Source organism: Podarcis liolepis, assembly GCF_965112155.1.
Source record: "Podarcis liolepis genome assembly, chromosome: 14".
Taxonomy (NCBI): Eukaryota; Metazoa; Chordata; class Lepidosauria; order Squamata; family Lacertidae; genus Podarcis; species Podarcis liolepis.
The window spans coordinates 10,531,913-10,558,727 of NC_139569.1; the positions used below are offsets into that span (position 1 = coordinate 10,531,913).

Consider the following 26,815-nt stretch of genomic DNA (forward strand, 5'->3'; position numbering starts at 1 on the left):
GCGGGGTGACTTCTAGACAGGCGTCAGCGAGGACAACCGCAGAGGGAAGCCCCTTATCGTGACGCAGACGCGAGGGAAGGGCCTTTCTCGTCGCGGGGACGTCATCGCGAGGCGACGGAGAGCTTCGAAGAGGCGGAAGAGAGCGGAAGAAACAAGAGTCTCCAGAAGCGTAGGAGCTTTTCCTTTGGGGGCTCTCTAGGGGAGGGTGGGGGTCGCAGGCCCTTCATTTGACGAGTTCTCTTTCTGGCCGGCGCACTTTTTTGGCTAAGGGCCTCCAGTGGCGTGTGGCAGGCAGGAATTTATGATGAGGGCATCCTGCCGGGCAAAGGTTTCACCTGTTGGATTTCTGCCTGCTCTGCAGCCATTAAAGCAGGCTTGGGGAACCGTGGCCAGCAGGGATGAGGGGGGTTGGCAGGGCCGGATTTAGGTTTGATGAGGCCCTAAGCTACTGAAGGTAATGGGGCCCTTTATATGTCCAGCCGTCCTTTGTCAACAACAAATCGTCGCTGTTTTTTGTGTTGAATATAAGCTATATGGTAATTTATGGACCTAATAGGTATCTAAAGCCATTTTATTTGTTTTATATCTTATATTTTGGAAATGTACATCCAGTTTTTCCCCCTTTATTTTTTTGGGGGGCCCCCTAGAGAGTGGGGCCCTAAGCTTGTTTAGCTTATACGTAAATCTGGCCCTGGGAGTTGGCGTCCAGCAGCAGCATCCAGAGAGCCACAGGTTCCCCATGGCTGCATGAAACAATAGATTCGGGCACCGATACATTAAGCGGTGCCTCCTTCCAGGTTGACCTGCCCTGGTGCTAAAAGGCCAATCTATGGCCTTTTAAATGTTTCTGGGGGCATTGTTGTTGTTGTGCATTTTGTTTTCTTATAAAGTGCCCTGTGATCTTCAGATGAAGGGCAATACGTATATAAATTTAATAACAATCAATAATAACAAATTAATAAAGAAACAGAATATATGTTCAGATAACCCAAGGGAAATGGGGGGGTCTTTTGGTTGTTAATGCTATAGGGGAGAACTTAGGGTATTCAGACACCTGGTTCAAAAATATGTAAAAGGAACATATTATCTAGAGTACTCTAATTTATAGTGGTACACATTTTATTACTCCCTTATTTTTTCCAGATTTCCCTCCCTCTGTGCTGACAAGATGCCCAAGGTGAAGAGGAGTAGAAAACCACCTCCAGACGGCTGGGAATTGATTGAACCAACCTTAGATGAACTAGATCAAAAAATGAGAGAAGGTGAGTAGCAGAGTACTAATTTGGCTGTGAGCATGAATTGTGTAATAGAACAGTATATGAGCTGGCCTTTTTGGCACATTCAGTATAGGAAGCCCATGGTGGTTTGTACACAGATCCCAAGTTCAGTCCAGGACATCTCCAGTTAAAATAGAGATCTCAGAAAGATAGTGTTGAGATAAGGTGCATTTATTTGGCACTCTGCAGTTATTAATGGTGTTTTGACTATGCAGTAAGAACTGTGCAGTTTAAGCAAGAGATATTTACTGCTTTCCTTTTTTTCATATTCCCCTCTCTATGTATGGCTTTGAAAAGAGGACAGGTAGTTCGTTTGGTTGTGTTTTTTTTACTTTAAATTATGGTATACTTAACAGCTGATATTGGCTTAATGGTGGATATCAGAAGCCTTTTCAGTGTCCTTCAGCCAATAATTAAGTAAACAGAAGAAAAAGGCTTTTGATGGGAAAGACCAGAGTATTGAAGGTCAGAAGTGGAATTTACAAAGCCTCACAGGCCAGCAGTTTCGAGGTGTCAAATATAAACCTGCCAAGGCTGGAAGTTTTTATGCTAATTATTAGTTAGCACCTAGTCTTCTCAGTTGTACATATAATTTGGCAAAGAAATTGTGCTTACCAGAAATGCTTGTAAAACCCCGGGAATTGTACCTACCTTTGGGAGTTCCCTTTTAAAAGGAAAAAAAAAAAGACCAGTTGAAAGGAACAGATCCCCCCCCTACACTTAACGACTGAAAATAAAAACCAAAAGACAGAAACAGAGACTTTACATTCCTTGAATTCTGTTCTAGATTGGACTGTGGACTTAAAAGGTAGCACTCACGTTCACAGAGATGATTCATCTTTGTTAATCTTGCATCAATTAAAATGGTATCGGGAATGGGAACAGTTCTGGCTAAGAACTTAGAAAATTACTGCATAGGTAGTGATCCAAGTACAAATCACCTTTAGATACTGCAGGTTAAATGTGATGACTGAAAACATTTGTTGGTTCAGCTTGCAAAACTACATGAGAATAGAAAACTATAGCATATATTCTCCAATGAATTCTCACATCCTATTTATCAGAATATTATAGGATTTCTTCCTTGTTTTTAGCAACATGAAATAATGGAGACGTAATGAACATTTGAATTAGCTGGCAAAATTAACATGTTTTCTGCCCTTTTCCCCACTTTTCTTCAGCTGAGACTGAACCGCATGAAGGGAAGAGGAAAGTAGAATCTCTCTGGCCTATCTTCAGAATTCACCACCAGAAAACACGTTACATTTTTGATCTCTTCTATAAGAGAAAAGCCATCAGTAGAGGTAACACAGCTGTCTTTGATCTTTTAGGGGAAAATGTTTTGTTCAGTATGGCTGTGAAATCTGCTTGAGCCGGTCTGTCAAATGGAAAAAGAAATACTAACCTTTTTAGAATGTAAGGTAAAGGTAAAGGGACCCCTGACCATTAGGTCCACTCGTGACCGACTCTGGGGTTGCGCGCTCATCTTGTTGTATAGGTCGAGGGAGCCAGCGTTTGTCCGCAGACAGCTTCTGGGTCATGTGGCCAGCATGACTAAGCCACTTCTGGCGAACCAGAGCAGCACACAGAAACGCCGTTTACCTTCCCGCCAGAGCGGTACCTATTTATCTACTTGCACTTTGATGTGCTTTCGAGCTGCTAGGTTGGCAGGAGCAGGGACCGAGCAACGGGAGCTCACCCCGTTGCGGGGATTTGAACCACCGACCTTCTGATCGGCATGTCCTAGGCTCTGTGATTTAACCCACAGCGCCACCCGTGTCCCTTTTAGAATGTAGGTGTGAGCAAATTCTGCCAAAGGGGTACAGTCATTTTTGTTTGCCACTACTGAGCTTTCTAATTATCCCATCCTCTCTCCTGCACAGAGCTGTATGAGTATTGCATTAAAGAAGGATATGCAGACAAAAACTTAATTGCAAAGTGGAAGAAACAAGGTTATGAAAACCTCTGCTGTTTGCGCTGCATCCAGACCCGAGATACCAACTTTGGAACCAACTGCATCTGCAGAGTGCCCAAAAGCAAGCTGGAAGTGGTAAGAATGTTGTTTTCAATAAGCCCCCTGGGTCATTACAACAATTCTTTCTGTGTCCCATTTCTTTTGCCTTTTTGTGCATCCCCCCCCCCAAACCTGGTTCATGCAAATAAGTAGCAGTGTGACCCCTGCAAATCCAAACCACGTGAAAGGCAAGTGTTTGTTACTCCTCTTGCTAGAGACCTTGTCTGTCTCTGAACTTTCTCCTTGGGGACAGTTTGCCATTCAACTTAGTAGGACTGGATGAACAACCTCATCCTGTTAAGTTGTGAGCCACTCGGAGATCTATGGGTATACAGATTGAATTATTATTAATTTTTTACATTGATCTTTTCTGTGAACCGCTCTGAGACCTCTGAGTATAGGGCGGTATATAAATTCAACTAATAACAATAATTAACCACCACCATCTCTTGCGGTTCCACCAAAAATGTTGCTTCAAAACTGACCACCCACTGTATCAGTGTGTGTCTCTTACTCTAAAACTTCTGTAAATCAAAGAAAGGCTGTAAAAAGATTTGCAGTCTCATTTCCTGGCTTTTCTAGCACTCTGACATCTTAAGGGTCTTTTAAAAACAAGCAAGTTATAAGACTGTACTTGCAGTTTTGAGAGACTCCTATCTTTTTAAAAATTTGGTTCTTGTAATAAATGCTCCACCCTGCAACAGTAGTATGAAAGGCAGTAGGAAACAGTGTATCTATTCTCATTTGTTGCAATCCTGTAAGTTTTCCTAACCAGCAAAATTTCCTTTTTTTCTTGCTCTACTGTGTGCTCAGGGGTCTGCTGTGACTAACATGCTGATTTCATTCTACAGGGAAGAATAATTGAGTGCACTCACTGCGGGTGCAGAGGCTGCTCTGGATGAAATCCCCTTTCCCCTTTTTAAAAGTTCCCTTTTGAGGAGTTCTTAAATGGCTGGTTCATCGTCAATGACTGTTAATAAGAACCATAATTTGTTTGTCGTAAGACCCGGCGGTGAGTGGATCTCCAACAACCTGAATTGTAAATGCAGTAGTATTAATGTCTTGTATAACTACTTTATTTTAAAATAAAGTCTTGCCTATTGCCTCAAGGTGGTTTGTTTAATTCTGTGCTGCTACTGTTACCTTTATGAATTTGCTTTCATAATAAAGAACATAAATGAAACTGGACCCTCCTTTTTCCAGGGATAATTTGGAAACATGGGGATAAAGTTGTTTAATAATTATGCTTAGTAATATTGGATTGGTAGACATGAGTTAATTCAGATTATGCATCAATCCATTAAAGAAATGAAACAATGGAGGGCTTATTTCTTATGCATGGAGACAAGGGCAATAGATATATAAATAACTACTTACATCACCTTACTTATATTGGGTGGGAGAGGAAGTAAGGGTGGCTTTAAATATGTTATACTTCCCCAGGAGGCCTGCCAATTAGCAATAAAGTGGGACAAAGGACCTGTGTAAGTTTGCTAAACTGCTGCTTGTTAGAGGAGGTACAATCCCCCTCATTCTCAAATACCCAATAAAACTCAAGCTTTCCGTTTAGCTGTACACCAAGACATTTATAGGAATTGCCTATGCCTTCAGGCTTATATTTAAAATCTCACACCCTATAAACTTGTGTTTTAATAATGAAAACCAAGGTAACTTAAGGAAACAAAATTTTGCATCCAATATAAAATTCCATACTTGCATGAAAATGGGGGGTGGGCACCCTTCTGGAACTAAAGGAAAAGGAAAAAAAGCCCTAAGTCTCATTAAGAGCAGAAAATACAAAAAAATAACTTTATCAAGAGGGACCCTTTATTACAACAGTTCATACTGCAATGTGTGAGGTCTTCATTTTTGTCGCAACCCTATAAATCAGGAAGGGAAAACCTTTGGCATTCCAAATATTCCACTATTAGCCAGGGGTGATGGCAGTTGAAGTTCGATATCTGAAGAGCTAAAGGTTCCCCACAACTGCTATAAAAACCTCCTTGGCAGTAAATCCCACTGAACATAGCAGGGCTTGTGTCTGAGTAGCAATACTCACTCCCTTTTTTTGTAAAAAAAAATCTAAAGCCAATGTGGACAAGAATGCTGGCACAAAATGAAGGCAAAAGGAACTTTCCAACACCACTATGGAGTATTAGCATTGGCTTTATTTTTCTACCACCTCCTCTGGCTGCTGTAGTTTTCTGCATCTTCTGTATTATGTTTGTTTTCTGGCTGCTTAGGAGTTCTGTATTTTGCCCAAGGGTGTGGTGTTTCTTCTGCCTCCATCCACTTCAGCCAGCGGAAGTAGTAGGATCGAAAGCCATTAATTTTCTCCAGGTAATAGTCCTTTGTTTTGTACTGCAAGAGGAAAAGGAGGAGAAAATTAACACTCTGTAATAGCAGGAGAAGATTAGTTCTACTCTAAGAAGTGAGAAACTGCTTCTTAGACTTGCCAAGAACTTACATAATCTTTTGCTGCTTTTATTTGGAAGTTGTGGAGGAGTGTGCTGGTATTAAAAAGTTTCTGTAGAGGGAAGTAAGTGCTTAAACTCTCTTCTGCTGGAATCAATGGGATCTAGAAGTGTTACCAGGTCTGGCTGCTACCAGTTGTGTTTGGTGGTCTCTTAAAGAGCACAGTTGAGATAAACTGGAAACTATTGGATTTCTCACGTTTCATCAAATAGCCCATGGGCAGTAATTCATAGCATTAAACAAATTAGAGGGCTGTAGCTAATGTTGCCCATACCCATTAAAATTAGTGAACAAGTCATCTCCATAGATTTCAATGCGTAGGAATATCACTGAATACAACCCAATGGTGTATAAACATTTCTGCAGAAAACACACAGTATCAGTGTTGAATTAAAACATGCAATGAAGAAGAAGAAGAAGAAGAAGAGGAGGAGGAGTTTGGATTTGATATCCCGCCTTTCACTCCCTTTAAGGAGTCTCAAAGCGGCTAACATTCTCCTTTCCCTTAATCCCCCACAACAAACACTTTGTGAGGTGAGTGGGGCTGAGAGACTTCAAAGAAGTATGACTAGCCCAAGGTCACCCAGCAGCTGCATGTGGAGGAGCGGAGACGTGAACCCGGTTCCCCAGATTACGAGACTACCGCTCTTAACCACTACACCACACTGGCTCATCTAACCTCTCGCCTTGTCCCATGGTCTGGGTAAATAGTACATTTTCAACTGTCAACTGAAATTAATACCATTGGTGCAAGACACACTTCAGAACTTGTATGGAGAAGACCTTTATCCAATTAAGTTGATGCTGGTATAATGGCCTTTCTTTAGATACAGTATACTTGCGGTCACCTAGCAATCCTATACATTTTTCTTCCTCATCCTGGTGCCCAACCATTATCCCTGACTACTAAATTACCGTATTTTTCGCACCATAGGACACACTTTTTCCCCTTCAAAAATGAAGGGGGAATGTGTGTGCATCCTATGGAGCGAAGACAGCATAGCCCCGCGACCCTCTGCCAGCTGGAGAGTTGGTGCGCGGCTATGGCAGGAGCCTCTATAGCCGCGCGCCACCTCTCCAGCCGGGAGAGCGCACTCGGGCTAAAGAAGCCCCGCTTACCCTCTCTTGGCTGGAGAGGTGACACGCAGCTATTGCAGCAGCCTCTAAAGCCGCGCGCCTTTGCGCTGCTCCCCGACCTGCTCTTTGGGGCTGGTGGTGGGCTTCCCCCCGCCAGCCCCAAAGAGCAGGTTGAAAGGAACCTGAAGCCTGGAGAGTGAGAGGGGTCGGTGCGCACCGACCCCTCTCGCTCTCCAGGCTTCCAAGGTAGCCGCCTGAAGGCGTCTGAACGCACTTTAAACGGCACCTTGTTTTAGAGGGGGAAAACAAGAGGGGGGAAATTCTCCCCCTCTCTGCACAGCGCCTCCTGCTGCTTTGCTGAAGGGGCGCTGGGCAGAGAGGGAGAGAATTTTTTTTTCTTGTTCTCCCTCCTCTAAAACAAGGTGCGTCCTATTGTCCAGTGCGTCCTATGGTGCGAAAAATACGGTATGCTGGCTGGGGCTGATGAGAGTTTGATTGCAAATATCTGGAAAGGAATATTTTGGGAGAAGGCTGATGCACACTTAACTGGGTGCAATCTGGGTAAATGTGCAGAGGACACAGAACTGCAAGGGTGTTCAAAGAACTGTGCATATAATATGTGGTCTTAATGCTCTCGAGTATAAATCAGCTTCTGCAAAAAACAAAAGGTTACCTCACCCTATCAAAGTTAGGAGGATACTGGGCTGCAAACTCCAGCTGGCGTAGGACAACTTCATTTGGAGGAACACGGTTTCTACTCATATCTGCAAGGATCTCTGTGAGGTAGGCGTAGTCCAGTCTCTTCACAGCTGCAGTTACAAGCGCACCATAGATCTGTACATTGGGGTTTATTCCAGAACGCTGAAAAACACAGCCCCAAACTGTCAGACAAAGGTAATTCTGAAGTCCTTACACACACATCTAGGAGTCTCACAGTATAACAAGATTACTGCTCCCAAAGCCGGGGAGATGGGGATTTGCACACTATACAACTGATTGCAATGGCCACTTACAGGAGCTAGTGGGACGGCTGAAAGACAAGATCCCCTTATGTTAACAGAACTCCTCACTAACATGTAGCCATCAAAACCACCAGGTCTGCTGCATGCAAAACAGCCTCAAAAGCTTGAGTTTTCTGTACCTTCATGTCTGAGAGTAACTGCAGTCCATCCTCTTTTTTGCGGCAGGCTATTGCCAAGTTGCAAAACGTCTGTAGATTGGGAGAAAGTCCCTCCTTCAGCACTAGGGGCAGCAGGCTCTGTAATATACAAAGGCATTTGAGAACAGCTGTCTAGATTACCTGTTCAGGTTCATGCTGAGAGGAGGTGCAATGTGTACAAATGAAGCTAACTGAACATTGGAAGCTGCCTTACATTCTGTCAGACCATTGGCCAATTAAGCTCAATACTGGCTACTACACCGACCGGAATTCAGACAAGGTTCTGTCCCAGTCCTACCTGGAAATGCTAGGGATTGATCCTGGGACCTTTTGCATGCAAAGTAGCTGTACTTCTTAGTCATCACTGTTCTCCAAAAGGTTATTGCCTACACCAGTGGGTGGGCAGAAAATGTATCAGGTTTTGGTAAAAAAACAGTAGTTCCTGCAAGCCTGAAGACTGTCCACCCCTGACCCACACACACTCATATGCCCGTGATCTTACCTTTGCTCCTTCCAGATCTCCTCCTTTGCTCTTCTTCCTCACCAAGGTATTAAAAAAAGTTATATCTGGTTTCACGTTGTGCTCCTCCATCACCGTCAACAAGGAAGACTCTGACTGGCTGTTGGGCTGCACCAGCTCAGCTAGCAGTGTGAAAGTTTTGATACTGGACGCAGCACCATCTTCCTTCATTCTCTTTAAGAAACCCTCCATGTCCCCAATGAGTGCCAGTCTATCGGAGGGGGTTGCCACCGTCCCTAAGGAGATCACATTTTCGTTGGGCGGCGGCTGCGAGTCCAACAAGTTGGGGAAGTTGAAGGAGGCTTTGGAAAAACACAGACTGTTTGCTTCTGGCACATCTGGAGCCACCTGTTTTTTATCAGAGATCCCCAAGTCCCTGGGTGCAGCAGAATCTGGCAAAGTAGAGATATCGCCAGTCTCTGCCTTTGCACTATTGTCATTTTTGCTTTTGCTTTTTTGGCTATAGACTTGCTGCTCAGGTGTTCTGTCCTCCAGGAACACACATTTTTCCAACATCTCCACATCGAACTGCATTGCAGCTCCAGCATCTGCTTCCTTTCCTCGCCGACCTTTCACCTTCCGGTGTTGCTTACCAGCTTCCAGTCTCAGGATAGCTGGGCTTTCCTCGAAAGTTCCTAGCAACAAATTGGAAGCTACACGGGGGTCACCAAGGCCACAGTCTCTGGCAGCACCGAGCATCAAGTTGTAGCTGTAACTGTCGGGTTTTAAGTTCAGTTTAAGCATCTGCTGCCAAACCTGTTTTTGGAAAGGAAAGTCAGGGCAGAGAAAAGAGAAATGTACCCCAGGTGATCCATATAATTACAGTTCTTACACTAATGGGAAACAGACAAGTTGATCCTAAATGTGTTCACTCGGCAGTAAGCCTCAGTATTCAGAGGAATTTGCTTCTTGGGATTGGAGCCTGGAAGACAGCAGTTGTCTCCAAAGCCACTTAGTAGCTCAGTTTGCACATCACCGTAAAACACTGTATACTGTGAAAGCACCAATCTCATCCATGTTGCTCCTCCCTCACAGCACGCAGGAGAAATAGACCATGATTCCTGGCATTGGGTTATGTCTGAAATGGGGCCCGTGGTTTGTTTAGCTCCAAACAAACTGTGAGCAATAAACAAAGTAGCCTGCGGGGGTAGCTCAGAATCAGGTCTGCAGGCTGGATCCTATCTCCTGTCCACCTCCAAGGTACATGTTGTGTTCTGAAGGCAAATGTTTTAACAATCATGCTAAGTAACTGCAAATGACATAATGGTGATTAACGAAAGAGGAACACATTCTCTCTTGTCTTTTTAAAAAGCAACTCAGAACTGACAGCACAACTTCACAATCATTAGCATGATGCTTTCAAAAAAAACGAGATGGTGTTTAATTGTTTTAAATATGGTTTTTTATTTGATTTTAAATTATATGGTTTTAACATTTTACTGTCTACTGCCGTGGGTTCCTTTGGGAGGAAGGGTGGGATACAAATTTAGCAATAAAATTAATCTAAGATGTATATAGCTCCCTAGTTCTATAAGATACATGGAAATTTAAGGATCACAACCAGAAGAAATCAATCGCTTAAGAAAACCGGTCAGAGTGAATGCAAGCTTGAAGCTCTTTGTTGGTTTGTTCGGCTGTAAAGAGGAAAGGAACATACAGACCTGCAAGGCATAGCGAAACCCATTCTCTTTGTCTTTTATGCACCCCATAAGCAGGAAGTTGAAAGTCTCTGTGGTGACCGTATGGCCTTTGTGGACGATTTCCTTAATTAAAAAAAAAGGGGGGGGATGAATACAGTAATTTCACACTTATTCCACAATAGAAATCTTTAATGAAACATTTGCTCTTTTGTAGCTCAAATGGAAAGCATCTCTCTCTCTCTCAGATAATAATAATAAAACGATTCAGGAAAGTCTAAGAAGGCCAAAAGTGACACTTTCAAATTAAATTAACCAAGGTACAAATGTCCATCAATACTGGGTTCACAAATACTATTGCTGATGTCAGCTGAGAAAGCTAATTTCAACCTTGTACTGCAAGAAACGAAATGTCATGCGCTGTCTAATTATCTTTAAGATTAGAAACAATACTTTCATTATTCCACATTCTAACTTGTTGGCAAACAGGAGTTTTTAGTTGGATTTAGATGCCTCTCTGTTCCAAACCAGACCAAAAATCAGCAGGAGATGGACCTGTTTACAAAAAAGGAACCCACTAAAAGCAACAGAATCTCTGCCGATTTACCAATTTGTGAGGAGTGGGGGGTGGAATTTTATGGGAAATCAGAAATTTGTTACAAAAGCTAATGTTCAGATAGCGTATCTTGGTTAAAATGATGGTTTGCAGATGACACCAAACCAGGAGGGTTAGCTAATACCTCAGACGATAAAGTCACCTTGAATCCTGATTCTAATAGATTGGAGAACTGGCCCAAAACTAACAAAATGGATTTCAACAGAGATACATGTAAGATTCTGCACTCAGGCACAAATAACCAGATGCACAAATATAAGATGGGAGACACCTGGCTTGCCAGTTGTACATGTGAAAAGGATCTAGGAGTTTTAGCAGACTACAAGTTTAACAGGAGTCAACAGTGTGATGCACCAGCAAAAAAAAAAAAAAAAAAAAAAAAAAAAAAGCTAATACACAGGAAATAACAGTATCATGCTATTCTGCTTGGGTCAGACCCCTCCTGGAGTACTGTGTCCAGTTCTGGGCACCACAGTTTAAGAAGGATATGTCAGGAAAAAGCAGCAATGCAAAAGCCAGCTGCAGGTGGCTGGAATGCAAAACAGGATGTTGCTGTCTGGAGCTGTACTGTTGGGAAAAAGGGGCAGTCTATTCTCTGTACTGAGCACCGGGTGTTAGCTCAGAGTGTCACCTGACCTGTACTGGAAGTACAGGGGTGGAGCTGTGACTCTACTGCCGGAGTCTGGAGGGTACAGATGCGTTTTCTCTGTACTGCTGAATGACAGGAATAAAGACATGTAAATAGGACTCCTGTCTGTCTTTCTTCCCCTCCCTGGGGGAATACAGGGAGGGACAGGAGGAGGAGGGTGTGTTCTCCTCACATCTGAGGAGAATCGCCGATTTATGACCTTGCCTGCCGGGAGACGCAGACGGAGGGTCAACAAGGATCCCAGCCGAATGCCTGGGAGTGAGGCCAGTTACCTCTGACTGCCGGCTGTGAATTCTGACAGGATATTGATGGTGGAACATGTGCAGAGGAGGGTAACCAATATTGTCAAGGACCTGGAAAGCAAGCCCCATGAGGAACGGTTGAGGGACTTGGGTATGTTTAGTATGGTAATGAGGAAACTGAGAGGAGATAAAATAGCTATCTATTTGAAGGGCTGTCACATGGATGGTGGAGCTTTCTCTGCTGCTCCAGAGGGTAGGATCCGGGCCAATGGATTCAAATGACCAAAAAATGAGATTCTGACTAAGCATATTTCAGCTGTTTGATGGTAGAATGGACAGTACTCCTTTCATTGGAGGTTTTTAAGCAGAGGTTAGATGGCCACCTGCCAGGGATTATTCAGCTGTGATTCCCGCATTGCAAGAGAAGAAGAAGAAGAAGAAGAGTTTGGATTTGATATCCCGCCTTTCACTCCCCTTCAGGAGTCTCAAAGCGGCTAACATTCTCCTTTCCCTTCCTCCCCCACAACAAACACTCTGTGAGGTGAGTGGGGCTGAGAGACTTCAAAGAAGTGTGACTGGCCCAAGGTCACCCAGCAGCTGCATGTGGAGGAGCGGAGACGCGAACCCGGTTTCCCAGATTACGTGACTACCGCTCTTAACCACTACACCACACTGGTGTAGATTGAACTAGATGGCCCTTGGGTCCCTTCCAGCTCTACAATTCTATGCAAATCATTTTAAGTATTTGGAAAGCATTCTGAAAACCTGGAAACAGAAGTAACAACTTTGTCTTAAGCCAACACTTTCATTCCCACACCCTGCAACATTTCACAATCCTGTGCACTGTTTACACCCCATGTTGTTTGTTTGAAAGCGTTGGATGGGCCTTTACTACAAGCTCATGCAGTTTATTTCCTTGAGTATAATATATGCCACTTTCTGCTACACAGTTCCAAAAGGAACTTGCATAGAAAACCACACACACAGATTAAAACAACCCAAATTTTATACCAGAAGCTTCTTTACCTTCAATATGTCAAAGCACAGCCGGAGATCTGCACAGCGGGAACACACTTTCAACAGAGAATGGTACGTGACTATGTTGAGCTCAATGTTTTTGTTCAGTAGTTGCTGCCGTAGCTTAAGCGCATGTTGCAGGCCCGAGTCCTTCCAGGGTGACTCTGCACAGGCGTTAAACAGGGCTGTGTACGTGGCGTCAGTTGGAGTCAAGGCTCGCTTCTTCATCTGCCTCCCAAGAAAACAGCAATAGATACGCTTCATAAAAATACTCAAACAATTATGCGGTATCAGGAATAGAACAGATACTCTGCAAAAGTATCGTAATGCACAGGAGTCAATTATGCAAATCCCAATTAGACAAGAGAGGACTTGTATACTGAATGGAAAACTTTTAAAGAAAATATTGCAGGTGTCACAGACTTCCAGCAGGAAGCGCTGAGAGCCATACTTCCAAGCAATCAATGCCAGAGTCGCTATTAAGATGGGAGAATGTAATGGGGATTCGATTATGGGGATTTAAATTAAGAAAATAAAGTAATAAACTCTGCAAGGTATGTCGGCCCACCCGTCATATTAACTAATTGCAAGAGTCACTGCGAATACCTTCACAGTCCTTGTGTTTCCTCTGCCATATGCTGTTCATCGTGCTATAGAATTAAAATAAAATGAAAATGCCACATGGCTATGTGATTCCTACTGCAAAGAATCAGAGGGAAATCGCAGGCAAACTTGCTGATTTTTTTTAAATTTGATGCATCATAGGCCATGAATTTGCGTTTTCTTGTCAGTTTAGAAACTTTGCACAAAAACACATACCAGGATGCTGGCTAATGGGATGCCTGTTGAATGAACAAATGGAAGGCAAGATCTGCTTTTGACTTAGCTCACTAGAACAAGGCTGGGGAACCTGTGGCTCTCCATCTGTTGCTGGACTCCAGCTCCCATCATTCCTTATCATACTTGTCATGCTGGCTGGGACTGATGGGAGTTGGAGTCCAACAACATCCACAAGGCCACAAGGGGTGTGGTGGAGGGATGACACGACACAGCTCAAAAGCAGCAGGTGAGATGGATGCACCTTTCTCCACCTGAATGAAAGATGCCCCAAAACCTTCTCAATAGCACTTTGCAGGAACATTTGTCTTTCATTTCTTCTCTGGCAACAAGAGTTCCCCAGTTCAGAGATGGGGAACCTGGAGAACTACAGATGGCATTGGATGCCTACGCCCATCAGCACCAGCCACACTGGGTGGTTTTACAAAAACTACCCCTGGCTTGGTTTTTTGGCAGCAGCTCTCTTCCTTATGTGAACGAAACCTGAGTACTTACATCGTTATAGAGCTTGAATGCCTTCTTCACATAGCCAGCTCTGCCACAACCACCGATCAGGACAGTGTAGTTGCTTTCTTCTGGCCGAACACGTTCCTCCTTCAGCATTTGTACCTCAAACAGGTTCAAAGCCTCTGCCAGCTACAGTTAAGAGAGGACAACTGTGAGGACACAGCAGGAACTGTTGCTACGGCAGGGCCTGAGGAACCTTTCTCAGCCCAAAGACCAAATTCCCTTATGGGCAACCCTTCCACGGGAACAGTCCCCACTGGCATTTTAATGTGTATCTTTGGATTAAACATGGGCAGGTTCCAGGTTGCTCAAGATCACACTGCTCATCTAGCTCAGGAATTGGGAGGTGCAGGCAGAAGCCTTGTCTACTGACCCCACCTCTACGGGCCATGTGTGACAGGTGGGCATCACAGTGGCATTGGATGACCCATTTTTGTCAGTATGGTTTGACACCTTGCTTCACAAGCCCTGAGGATCAGCTGGTCGTTGAGGCTTGCAAAGCACTGTGCACAGGGTTTTGCTGATGTCAATGATATGGTGTTGGGTATGGGCTTGGCCAATATTAGGACTGCGGACTGAAGGCTTCTTAACCCTGATCCAGCCCAATATTGTCTACTACACTGACTAGCAGTGGCATCCCAGAGTCCCTGGCAGGTGCTCTATTCTAGCACTGGGCAATGGCCTTTCACTAGCTATGCAAGTCTATTCAATACTCTTGCAATGAAGACAGCTGAGATAATGACCTTGCCTTCTTTTATCAATGCCTTGCACTTCAAGAAATACCAATACGGAGTGTTCCTGGGACCTTGTCTGGGTTTTGGTTCCAATTCTTCCTCTTCCTCCACTTGGCTTTTGAGTTGCAAATCATGAAATTCTTCAGAAGCTTTGTGAAAAAATTGTCTAGAAGAAAATTTTTGAGACAACAACCCAAAGCCTTCGTCGTCATCAAATTTCTCTTCTTCATTGCTGGCTGCTTCAGGGGTGGTGGCAGAGTGTGTCTCTTTCGGATCTCTCCTGTGTAACTTGTAGACCACTGGGGATGAACTAAAAGGTCTCAAGGCCAGAAATCTGAGATCATGTGCATTTCTAGGCCCTGCCAAATGTTTCTTTGAAATGGACCTCCATCTGGAAGTAGAACACAGCCAAGGATAGAAAGAACCTCTCACAGTGAAAAGTCCTGCAGGGAAGCAATGGTATATCAGCTGCAAAGCCATTGTGGTACCCGCTTTCGTCACCTGGTTCTCCAATTAGACGGCCATCTCCTAGAATCCAAATCCAAAACATTCATATATCTATATCCTTCATTTTTTTCAAAAATAAAAAATAAACAAGCCTGCAGTGGCCTCTGTTAAACATTAAAACAATGATACATCAAAATTAAAACAAGATCATAAAAAGTAAACACAGCACTGATCAAATTGTTGTATCACATCAGGGGGGGAGAGCCTGGGGCTCCCTAGATGTTGTTGGACTCCAAACTCCCATCAGCCAGCAAGGCCTACTGCTAGGAATGTTGGGAGTTTGCAGTCCAGTAACATCTGGAGGACCACAGGTTCCCGATGGGCCTCTTGAGTTCAACGGGTAAGTTAGCCATAGTGTCAGGGAACTGACATCGGAGCTAGAGGCGGAGGGGAAGGCTCTCAAATGATGCTGGAGAAGGGCCCAGCAGGGAGAGAGGCAGCTCCGCAGATGGGGAAGCAAATCAGCGCAACACCAGGGATATAGAGGGGCAGATGGGGGAATCGGCGAGGGGGCTCCAGGACTCTTCACTGGACACCAGCGGGGAGAGCATGGGTCCTCCACTACCCACGCCCACCCTGCGCAGAAGACTTCCACGCAGAGAGAGTAGGAGGAGACTGGGTGTCAAACAACTTTTATGTTGGAAAAGATTTAAGGAACGCCCACTGACGGATTCTGCTAGCGACTGAGGCAGCCACGAAGTGAAGGGCTGCCCAGACTGAAAGGTTTAGCAAGGCAACAAAGCCTGGAGGGGCGGCAACTTACGCACGAGCAACCCATACACATAGGTACAGGACTGCAGCCTTAGACAGACACTTTAAGTAATTTATAATTTTGAGTTTATTGTACTTTGCATGTTAGCTTGCTCCTGCTTTTAGGTTGATTTTTCAATCCGTACTTTGCATTATATTGATTGTAAAAAAATAAATAAATAAACTGAGGCCCATTAATTTAAATGGGTCTGTTTTGAGTAAAACTCAACTGAATTCAACACTTTACCTATACTATTATATGCTGCTCTGAAATCTGTTTTGGTGAAAGGTTGTGTGGAAACATTTCAAACAAAGCTTCTTATTTTAAATGCATCCACTTGACTGTTTTGACAGGTGGAATTGGCAATACTGCAGGTTCCACCATAATACCCATTCCATATCTGTAACAACTTGATATTTTAGTGTGGCAGCACCTGCACTTTGGAACTCCTTGTCTATGGAGAGCAAGCAGGCGTCTTCACTGTGCTCTTTTCATCGCCTGCTGAAAAGAATATTCCTGTTTAGAGAAGCCTACCCGGGTGCTTAGAAATAAGCTTGCCATATGTCAGGAAAATTCCTGACATGTCCTTGTCTTTGGGTGTAAAAAATGGCGCCGGGGGCAAAATGTCAGGGAAAACTCGGGTGCATGGCAACACGATGGAAAAAGCTCAACAATTTTGCGGGTGTCAGGAATTCTAGTTCTAGCATTTAAACTTTGAAAGTAGGGTAGCATTCCCCCACTCCATTTTACTGTTTTCTCTTTTTGTAAACCGCTCCGAGGGTGTTGTTGTTGTTGTTTTTTACAATCAGGCGCTACGTAAATTTTACAAAACAAATGAACGAATCTTCTCAGGGCTGAGGGAAGAAGCCCCCCATTCGATACTTCTAGGCAGTGGTGTCTTCCATCAGATGTCAAGGAAATAAAGAACTACACAGCCTTTAGAAGACCTCTGAAGGCAGCCCTGTATCGGGGAGGTTTTAAATACAGTATTTTATGTTTTATTATGTTTTATATGGGGGCAACCCAGTCAAATGTTCGGACTATAAATATGATCTTTAAGATAATATTTTAGGTTATGTTTATTTGACTGTATACTCTATATTTGACTTTCTTCAGATTGTTTTATTTATGTTTTATTGATGTAATATGCTGTAAGCCGCTTTGAGATTTTTCTTAAAATCATAAAGCGGTAAAGAAATAAAATAAAAATCATAAAATTATTATTATTATTATTACTACTACTACTCTTCTCAAGAGCAGTGTGAGGATGGGAAAGCTGAGGCCCTCCATGAGTTTTGCTGGACTCCAATTCCCGTCACCCCTGGCCACTGTGCTGCGCTGGCTGAGGCCGACTCTGGGCCCCTCTTACACGGCCGAGGCAGAAGGAGCCTCCATGAGTCGCCACGACCACCTCCTCCTCCCCTCTATATTGCGCGCACGCGCACACGGGCCGCCACTCACCCGCCAACGTTCCCTCCACGCGCGAGGCCAGAACTCCCGCTCGTGACTCCCGACTTCCCCGCACGCCTCGGCCTCTGAACGTGGTAGGCGGAGCTTCTCGTTCGGGCTGAGGCGATAGGCCCACCTCGGCGCGAGAGCCGATTGGTTCGCTCTTCCTCCGCCTTCTTCTTCCCTCCCCATAACAATGCTTCCGACTCTTTAAGCGAGGGGAGGCGGGGCCGGAAAGGGGAAAGCGAGAGAGACACGCACCATGGCTGCGCGAGGGACTTTAACCTCGCCCACCCAACTGAAGGGGCGGGGCCTAGTCTTATTGGCTGAGCCGGAGAGCGGAGGCGGGCCGTGCGGGTGCGCGTGCGCAAGCCCCGTAGCTCCCAGCATCCCTCGCGAAGGCCCGTCGCGTTTGGATTGGAGGGAGCTGGTGTCCCTCTTACTCGCGCGCGCACACAAGCGTTAGGTTCCTCACTCGCCCCGCCCTTTGGTTTTACCTCAGTTTTCCCTCAGAGCCGAAGCGCCTCGAGGGGAGCGGAGATACTTCGCTTCCTTGTCCAGTTTTCTTTCCTCGAACGCACAGTAGCCGCCGCTGCCGCCATGCAGGAACTTATCGCCAGCGTGGATCACATCAAGTTCGACCTGGAGATCGCGGTGGAGCAGCAGCTCGGGGCGCAGCCGCTGCCCTTCCCGGGCATGGACAGTACGCGAGGGGGCGGCGGAGGGAGGGAGGGAGGTCAGGGAGGGCCGCGCAGGAAGAGGCAGACCCAGACCCCACCCCCCATCTGCTCTTCCCGGTGGAAATGAAGACGGAGGGAGAGGGAGGCAGAGGCACACATTGCAATTATTATTATTATTATTCCCAATATACTGAATAGGGGCCTTCGAGGGAGGTGCTAACTTGCAGGACACGTCACGGAAGGGAGACAGAGCAATCCTCGTTCCATTCGGATGTCGTATAATTTTTGCTGCTGCACCTAGGTTTTGAGGGGTTTTGTTTTGTTTTTTAAGCTTCTTTCAGAGTCTCAGTGGGATTTAAGTGTTATCTCAATAAATTGTATCAGTTGTGTGGTTTAAAAGGTAAAGGTACCCCTGCCCGTACGGGCCAGTCGTGACCGATTCTAGGGTTGCACGCTCATCTCGCTCAAGAGGCCGGGAGCCGGTGGTTTACGATCCCACAAAAACACATTTTGGAATAACCCCCCTCCCCAGAAGAAACTTCTACTTTAAGGGGTAGGTCCTGTTGAATTTGGCAGGGCTTATTTTTGAGGAAGGCCGTGTAGGTTTGCCCTGTGAGTCACTGAAGAGAAGACGGATGGATTAAAATATGAATCAAATTTATTTAAAAGGGGGGAAATTGAACCTACTTATAACCCTAATGTAGCAATAGCCCTGTTGTAGTCTGGTTTCCTGCTTCCCATAGCAGCCACCCAGATTCCACAGGAAAACCCACCAGTAGTGCATGAAGGCAACAGCTTTCTCTTCCTATTGTTCTGTAGAAAAGGACTCTGGGATACGCTGACTCTTGATTCCAGAGGTTCCATGTAGCCATCATAACTATGTGGCGGTACTCTCAAGACTGGATTACTGCAGTGTATTTTTGATGGGTCTGTCCAGAAGCTCCAGCTGATGCAGAATAGAATGGCCAGACAGCTGACAGGACCACCTGGCCAACAACATGCAACATCATTATTAAAAAATCTGTGCTGGCTGCCCATCTACTACTGAGCCAGGTTCATTGTCCTTGTATACATTTACAAAGCCCTGAAGAACTGAGGTCCAGAGTGCCTTCAGGCCTGCCTGAGCACTTATATCCCAGCTCATTCCTTCTGATCATCTGCAGGAGTGTTGTTAGCTGCCTGCCCTGGCCTTGAGTTGGTGAGGCTCATTTGACATTGACACAAATTATGGTCTTTAGTGTCATTGGTCTTGTGCAATACTCTGCCAGTAGAGCTTCAGCAGGTGCTTTCTGTTTCAACTTTTAAACACCAGCTGAGAATGTTCCACCAGGCTTACGTAGGCAATTAAGACTACATATTTCCATAATTAGTGGATGAGTCTCCGATTCTAATTTTTGTGTGTTATTATGTATATAAATTATATAAACCACTTTGCTATTTTAATGCTATAGCTGTATATAAATCTTTTAATCAATAAATGACTAGTTGCTGTTGATAGTGCCCTCCATTAATCACACTTATGTCATACTTTGTATTTTACTCTGTACTTAATAAAAGGATGCATTGTATGGTTTTAATTTTGGCCTGTTGACTGATAAATTGATGGTGGTAGACTAGCGAGTAAAAGCAAAGATGCAGCTCTGTAGGATTGAAACGATATTTGAGAAGTCAAATAGTCAACAGCTGTAAACTTTCCATAAAACTGCACCAAAAAATGCCTTCAAAAATAATAACTTATTTACTTGCCCCCAAAGCCACAGTAGGAAGCATAATAATAATGGCTAGCATTCATATAACACTTTAGAGAATTCAAAACAGGCAAGCTTTGGGTGAACAAAATAGGAAGCCAGCTTAGTACAAACTTCTCTTCATGGTGCATGTGGGCTTTCAGGTTATCCAAAACATTCTCAGGATAAGGGAAGAAATGCTAGGAAAACATTTTCTGGACTTCTACTTGTTACATAGCTATGAGAGGCTCAGGAACACTGTGTATGTTGCCCCAGCAGTTCCTGTCAGTGCTGTGACAGTCTGAATATGGACTTTAAAAAAAGAATATGAAATGTGTGCTCAGCCATAAATTCATTAGATGATACTGGGTAAATTTCCATCTGAAGACTTGAGTGATTAATTTGTATAGTGGTCTTCATTTTAATGCAACTGTTGAAACTACAGAGGTGTGGGATATAGGGAGCTTCATTGTGAATCTCTCTTTCCACAGAATCGGGTGCAGCTGTCTGTGACTTTTTTTTAAAAGCGGCCTGTGGAAAAGGTAAGCCACACCTGCAAATTGCTGTGCTAGAAAAAGATGAAGCAAAGCCAATTAATAAACCACAGTCCCTTATTGTGAATCAGTGTTAGTTTTTATTGTTTATATACTGCATCAGTGTATGTAGCACTTGACAGAGAAACAAGGAAGTCTTGTTAGGTATGTGGACATAAGATGTACAAAACTTTGTAGAACTAAAGGGCCTCCAAGCAGACGTATCAGTCTCTGGTACAACAAAACTACTTTTTTGACCCCATTGACTTACAAACAGGTATCAGAATAAAAGTAATACATTAGGATCTCGTGTTTTCCAAGCTCCTATGATTTTTTGAGAAGACATGATTTTCTATTCATGGACCCTCCTTTCATTTTGACATCTCTTAGTCATCCTATCTGCCTAGAAGACTATGAGGGGAGAAGTTGTTTCTACTATGTTAGTTCTGCATATATTATCTATGAACAAATATGCTCTGTGAGCCAAACATGTTTCTTTAACCTAAAGGAAAAATGTAAGACCTGCCTTGATGCTTTCTACCCATAATTCAGATGGGGTGTGTGTTAAAGAGCATTTCTTTTATCTCTTGTTTTCTGCACAATAGGAGGAATGTGTCCCTTCCGGCACATCAGTGGCGAAAAGACAGTGGTTTGCAAACACTGGCTACGAGGGCTGTGCAAGAAGGGTGATCAGTGTGAATTCTTGCATGAGTATGACATGACTAAGATGCCAGAGTGTTATTTTTACTCAAAATATGGTAAGAGGAAATATGGTATCTGTGTGAGCTTTACTGGTACTGTGAAGGCTTGCCTTGTACAGAGGAAGTCACTCAATACAGATAGACATTTATGAAGCACTTTAAAATGTTGAGGGTACTTCACATATATTGTCTCAGCAATCCTTACAATAACTCCATAAAGTAAGGTCAATACTGTATTCCAATTCCACGAGGAGATGCTTGCCTAACACCACCCACTGATGACAGAAATTTGCAACTTTGTGATGTATAAATTTTGATATTAGATTCTTGATACAGATTTTGCTGTAGCTGTTTTATGTATTTATCCAATAGCACTTATTCTCTATATAGAATGTACCAATGAATAATTCGATTCTGGTGTTCCTGCATTGTGTAACACTCATGCGTATCTCCCACATTGTGTAAACCACTGAATCACTGCATTCCATGCTTATCTGACCCTGGAGTATTTTTTTCCAGCTAGTCAGAATGTTTTGCTAGGACAGTTTTAAGTTAGCACTGGAGTGTTAAACTAGCATCTCCTTGAAGCTTTCCTAGGCCATGTGGGAATGGAATGTCATAGTTCCTTTCTGAAGGCCTGGTTGTCAAGGCAACTGTGTGATAAGTGCAAAAGCTGAATGAGGGAAAGTTGCTAACACAGTGGAGCCTGACATTTTACATCCTTTGATGTTTTATGATGTATGGCTATGTGTGTAGAACTCTATAAAAGCTTTGCTCTACTGTTCAATCAGAGCAATCTTTCTAACTGGCAGTTCATTGCTAACCAATGGTTAGTGGGCCTGTCCTATTGAGCAATAGCTTTTCTATTGTTTTTTATTTAAAGGTTGGTTCCCTCACCTGGGCAAGAACCAGTGGTTTAGAAGTAAATTCTTACTATATTTGTAATTCCACATTTTGGTTGCTATACTGTACTGTCCTAGGTCTCCATAGACACATCAGCCTTGAGTTGTAGTTTGGGTCATGTGAAATCATACTGCTTTACACATTTTGGGGCCATGTATTAGGATTGGCAGTAACACAAGGGAACGAGATAAGTTACCTTGCTGTTCTCTCCAATAGGAGCTGATTTTTGAGCTAAACTTACTTGCAGTGAACATTAAATTCTGTATTTTATTATGCTGTCTGGTGCAATTTAGAATTTCTCTTCCCAAGTGTTTCTAGGACAAAATAATCAAATATGTGTATAACCCTTGAGTGTGGGCATATGGTCATACATTGAGTAGTTCTGTTTGAAAATTTGCACTTTTAGTTGTTATCATTGTTTCATGATGTGCTGTGCTGCCCATAACGTACTGTGAATTTCATAATTTTTATATGCCTTATTTGTTTTGGGTTGCACTTGAAGTGAAAAAATATCTAAGTGACACCAACTTTGTGTGTATCTGAAGAAGTGTGCATGCACACGAAAGCTCATACCAAGAACTAACTTAGTTGGTCTTTAAGGTGCTACTGTAAGGAATTTTTTTATTTTGACTATGGCAGACCAACACGGCTACCTATCTGTAACTGGAACTTTGTGGTGATTTAGTAAAGGTAAAGGGACCCCTGACCATTAGGTCTCGTCGTGGCCAACTCTGGGGTTGCGGCACTCATCTTGCTTTATTGGCCGAGGGAGCCGCTGTAAAGCTTCCGGGTCATGTGGCCAGCATGACTAAGCCGCTTCTGGCGAACCAGAGCAGCGCACGGAAACGCCGTTTACCTTCCCGCCTATTTATCTACTTGCACTTTGACATGCTTTCAAACTGCTAGGTTGGCAGGAGGTGATTTAGTATAACATAAGTAAAAACCTTAAATTGTCTTCATTCTGAATATGACTCTTTATGCTTAACTTTTTAGAATCTTTATTTATCTGGCTAGAGAAGGTTTACACTACCAGAAGAAAGCCAAGATTCTTGAAAGCCAAGATTCCTGTGAATAGCAAAAGATATGCATTCAAGCTTTTCCTGATGCTGTAACATTGTTCTGGGAAAACTGTTTGATCCTGATGCTGATGCACAATGCTCTTTCTCTCTTGGTTGGTCCAGTAAAGTGAGTGTTTGTCTACTGCAGGGGAATGCAGCAACAAGGAATGCCCGTTCTTGCACATTGACCCAGAATCTAAGATCAAAGATTGCCCTTGGTATGACAGAGGTTTTTGTAAACACGGTATGTATACCTCATATTTCTGCCGATGGCTGTGTAGCTTGCTGGCCTGCATCTGTGTTGACTTCCAACATAGATTTGCTTTGCAACCATAATGTCAAGCTGCAACACCTTGCACCTTGGGAGAGTCCCATCCCTGATGTCTGGCATAAGAGTTGGCTGCTTAAGAATTTGTCTTCATTTCTAGGAAATTTCTATTTGTGGTAGTAAGAAAGTCTCTGAAAATGCACAATCCTTGCAGCTTGAATGGTCAGAAATCACAGGTAGCCTTGGTTGGCTCGGCTTTGTGTGTATACAGCAAGCCTTGTGTATCCTGAATGTTGTCTGTGTTTGCATATAACAGATATAACCATAAAATCTTTTATTGCAGGCCCCCTCTGTAGGCACAGACATACCCGACGCGTTATATGTGTGAATTATCTGGTAGGCTTCTGTCCAGAGGGCCCCACTTGCAAATTCATGCAGTGAGTATGCTCCAGGATTATTTCTGCTATTTTATGTTTCCCCTTTAACCTTATACATCATAACTTCTATATCATACACTGGCATATATTAATTTCTTTGAAAGTTGCCCCAGGCTCATTCACAAGTGTCACAGGCTCATCCACCATGCCCTCTGCCATTCAGATGTATCCTGGAAATCTTTTAGGCTGGTTCTATGGTCAAAATATTCCGCAAATGAGTGATGAGAAAGTGCTGGACTCTTCTTTTTCGGGTTGAAGAAAACATTTTAAACCCATTTCTGAATAAGCTCCATAGTAGTAAGAAAGACATGGGAGATTTAGAAGCCAGAAAGTTAGGAAAGGTTGAGGAAAGAAAGTTCTGCAGAGCCCCGTCAATGCCCTGCTTTCTGGAGCTAAGATACGATCCATATGGGAAGGGCCTCTTAGACACTTGAAGGTCTCAAAGCTTGGCCCTGCCTTCTGGAGCAGCTGGGAGGAGATCCAGTGTAGGATGAGGCCCTCGTTTACTGTCAGAAAACACATGGAAGTGAAATGGTCTTGGAAAATGATTACTGCATTTCACAAATATATTTCTTAACCTACTGAGGCTTGTGGCTTCCCAATAAGGCAGGCTTGCAGAGTTCAGGTTTTGCTCAGGGTGTTTTGCTATCATACTTGAAAATGGGAAGATATTGTCAGGTTGACAGTATCCCAGAGTTTTGACTTTCCCTAGCAGCATGGGGTATGGCTTGTTCCCAAAAATTTGGCTGGAGGAGAAAGTACCTCATGCTTCTTTAGCCTTGAGGGTGGGCTCTTCCTCAAGCTGCTCTGGTTGTTGGTTACTAGTTGGGGAGAATTTGTTTCTCCTTCCTGTACTAGCGCTGTATGTAGAAAATACTTTCTCATTGCTGTAGTTTCTGTATTCAAGCAGCAAAATGTAACATGGAGAGGAATTATTTTCTGTTGCTCAGGACAGGTATGAACTCTGAAGCTGTAAGGGGGAGATGTCAGTGGTTTGAGGGTCAATTTAATCTTTGTATGTTTCCTTATGTACACTTTCTTTTTAAATTAGCCCTCGATTTGAACTTCCCATGGGAACCACAGAGCAACCACCACTGCCTCCACCAACACAGCCACAACAAAAGGTATGCAGTACCCCAGTTACATCTACAGACTTCTGCAGCATCTTCTGAATGTCAGAGTTAAGGTTGTTGAAATAGTTGAACACCAAACATACAGTTTATATCCTTCAGAGAATAGAAATCGCAAAGTACCATTGTGAGGAACTTCTTTTTTTATTTGAAGGGTTTATATTTTCATACACCATTGGTGTTCCATTCTCTAGTCAGGTACTGTGGGAATTTCTTGCTGTCTGAAGGTTGGATGTTACACACTGCATTTGTAGAAGCCTTGGCAAAAAGAAACATACTTGGGGGTAGTTGCATTTCAATCATGGTTCAGGGTTATGGTACTTTTTTCTGAATTGATCAATGTGTGGGCTGCTTTTCCCCCTCTCAGCAAAATAACAATCCACCACTACAGAGGTCATCATCCCTCATCCAATTAACGAGTCAGAACTCTTCTCCCAACCAACAGAGGACCCCACAGGTCATTGGAGTTATGCAGTCTCAAAACAACAGCATGGGGAACAGGGGTCCTCGGCCATTGGAACAGGTCACCTGTTATAAGGTAAGCTGAAGCCTACAGGTTGTAAGGGAAAGGATTGTCTAGGAAATCTTAAAACTCTGCACCCCAAATCCTGAGTTTTGAAAGTGAAATAAACATAGTTGCATTTTATTTTCATACATCCAAGCGGAGAGTGTTGTTTCAGCTAACTTTGAAAAATAGTGGGATTTAGGGACTTGCACTACTTTGCATTTATTACATATAAGCACCTAAAACTTCCAAGCACTCTACTGTAATGTTTAAGAAGACAGTCCTTTAATTGCAGGGATAATCTAAAAAGGAATATGTAAGAGTATGAAGCAGCAAAGCAAGGGATAGGTATCGAATAAGGAAACTCATCTCTGTCTTGGGAACCTGCTTACACCTTTGTGAAAACACCTTTGTTAATATCGCTACACCTCTGGAAGTTGTTGCAATGGAAGGCAACAAAGTTGAATTCCATAGTTCTCAAGTAAAAAACTTACCCAGATACAATTATCTGTCTCCCAAAGTGTGTGTGACAGGATGGGTAAAGAATTCCCCTCTATCTATATCAGCAATGACAAATCTCTGGCTGATGGTCCTGATTTGCCCTGCCAGGCTGATTGGACCAAGGCATGCCCACTTGTCACCTGATCTGGCTTTGAACAGTACCAAATTCAAGCTGAGGTTGCAAATGAACATTACTTACAGCCATAGATTAAATTTAGTGCTGTTTAACATTTGGCATCTTACTCTGTTGTCACTGCTTTCAACAGGGATACCAACCACTTCCAAAAGCAGCACCACAGGGAAAGGCACCAATTCAAAGTTTCAGTCATATATAAACTATTGACTTCCAACCTTGGGAGTACTTTAGGAAGAAAGATAGGTTTCGTGCTTATCATTTGCATTCATGCTAATGTTTTTATTCAAAGCTTTTAACTTCCTGCATTTTAATAGCTTCATTTTTTTTGGTCTTCTCTCCAGTGTGGTGAAAAAGGACATTATGCCAACAGATGCACCAAAGGACATTTGGCATTCCTTAGTGGACAGTGAGCCAGCAGCACCTTTTTAAATATGAGGGCCGAGTTTTGCCTGAAACAACCTTGAACTTGTTGAGCCATCTTTTCCCCCCAGTGACTAAATGAAAAGGACAGCCTACTGAGGACTACTTACCCACAACCTCTTTTTTTGTATTTCATTTGTTTTACGTCTTAGAACATAAGTGGTGCCTGCCTTTATTCAGACTGCCCAGCTGGGAAGCAGGCTGAAGAAAAGCTTAATACACAAGCCTTCTTCCGAAATAGAATATTTGGAATAGGCACTCCTTGTTCCAGTATCCTTGGCTTGGAAGTCTTTCATTTTTTCAGCAGTCCTTGGCTATGGGTGGAAGGTGGGAATTAGCTCATGAGAT

At 43.5% G+C, this 26,815-nt stretch overlaps 3 protein-coding genes across 6 annotated transcripts; 2 read left to right on the forward strand and 1 right to left on the reverse strand.

Moving 5' to 3' along the window:
• The first annotated feature begins 26 nt into the window (after positions 1 to 26).
• On the forward strand, positions 27 to 4,400 carry BUD31 (BUD31 homolog). The gene is made up of 5 exons (XM_083474590.1): positions 27 to 169; positions 1,144 to 1,262; positions 2,459 to 2,581; positions 3,161 to 3,327; positions 4,143 to 4,400. The coding sequence occupies exons 2-5, from the start codon at positions 1,169 to 1,171 to the stop codon at positions 4,191 to 4,193; spliced, it is 435 nt and encodes a 144-aa protein (XP_083330716.1). The 5' UTR covers positions 27 to 169; positions 1,144 to 1,168; the 3' UTR covers positions 4,194 to 4,400.
• Positions 4,401 to 5,441: 1,041 nt separating this feature from the next.
• PTCD1 (pentatricopeptide repeat domain 1) lies at positions 5,442 to 18,084 on the reverse strand. Of its 3 annotated transcripts, none has more exons than XM_083474319.1 (9): positions 17,966 to 18,084; positions 14,771 to 15,289; positions 14,016 to 14,156; positions 12,693 to 12,911; positions 10,184 to 10,285; positions 8,505 to 9,278; positions 7,985 to 8,101; positions 7,522 to 7,704; positions 5,442 to 5,652 (listed from the first exon to the last, which is right to left on the reverse strand). In XM_083474319.1, exons 2-9 carry the CDS (start codon positions 15,239 to 15,241, stop codon positions 5,467 to 5,469), a joined length of 2,193 nt encoding a protein of 730 aa, XP_083330445.1. In that variant the 5' UTR covers positions 15,242 to 15,289; positions 17,966 to 18,084; the 3' UTR covers positions 5,442 to 5,466. The 3 variants fall into 3 exon arrangements, with proteins under 3 accessions (XP_083330445.1, XP_083330443.1, XP_083330444.1); XM_083474317.1 differs by lacking the exon at positions 17,966 to 18,084 and adding an exon at positions 17,481 to 17,718; XM_083474318.1 differs by lacking the exon at positions 17,966 to 18,084 and adding an exon at positions 17,389 to 17,672.
• On the forward strand, positions 18,029 to 26,740 carry CPSF4 (cleavage and polyadenylation specific factor 4). Of its 2 annotated transcripts, none has more exons than XM_083474553.1 (8): positions 18,029 to 18,171; positions 20,367 to 20,417; positions 21,014 to 21,166; positions 23,219 to 23,314; positions 23,682 to 23,775; positions 24,827 to 24,899; positions 25,273 to 25,443; positions 26,389 to 26,740. In XM_083474553.1, exons 1-8 carry the CDS (start codon positions 18,069 to 18,071, stop codon positions 26,455 to 26,457), a joined length of 810 nt encoding a protein of 269 aa, XP_083330679.1. In that variant the 5' UTR covers positions 18,029 to 18,068; the 3' UTR covers positions 26,458 to 26,740. The 2 variants fall into 2 exon arrangements, with proteins under 2 accessions (XP_083330679.1, XP_083330680.1); XM_083474554.1 differs by lacking the exon at positions 18,029 to 18,171 and adding an exon at positions 18,263 to 18,701.
• The last annotated feature ends 75 nt before the right edge of the window (positions 26,741 to 26,815 follow it).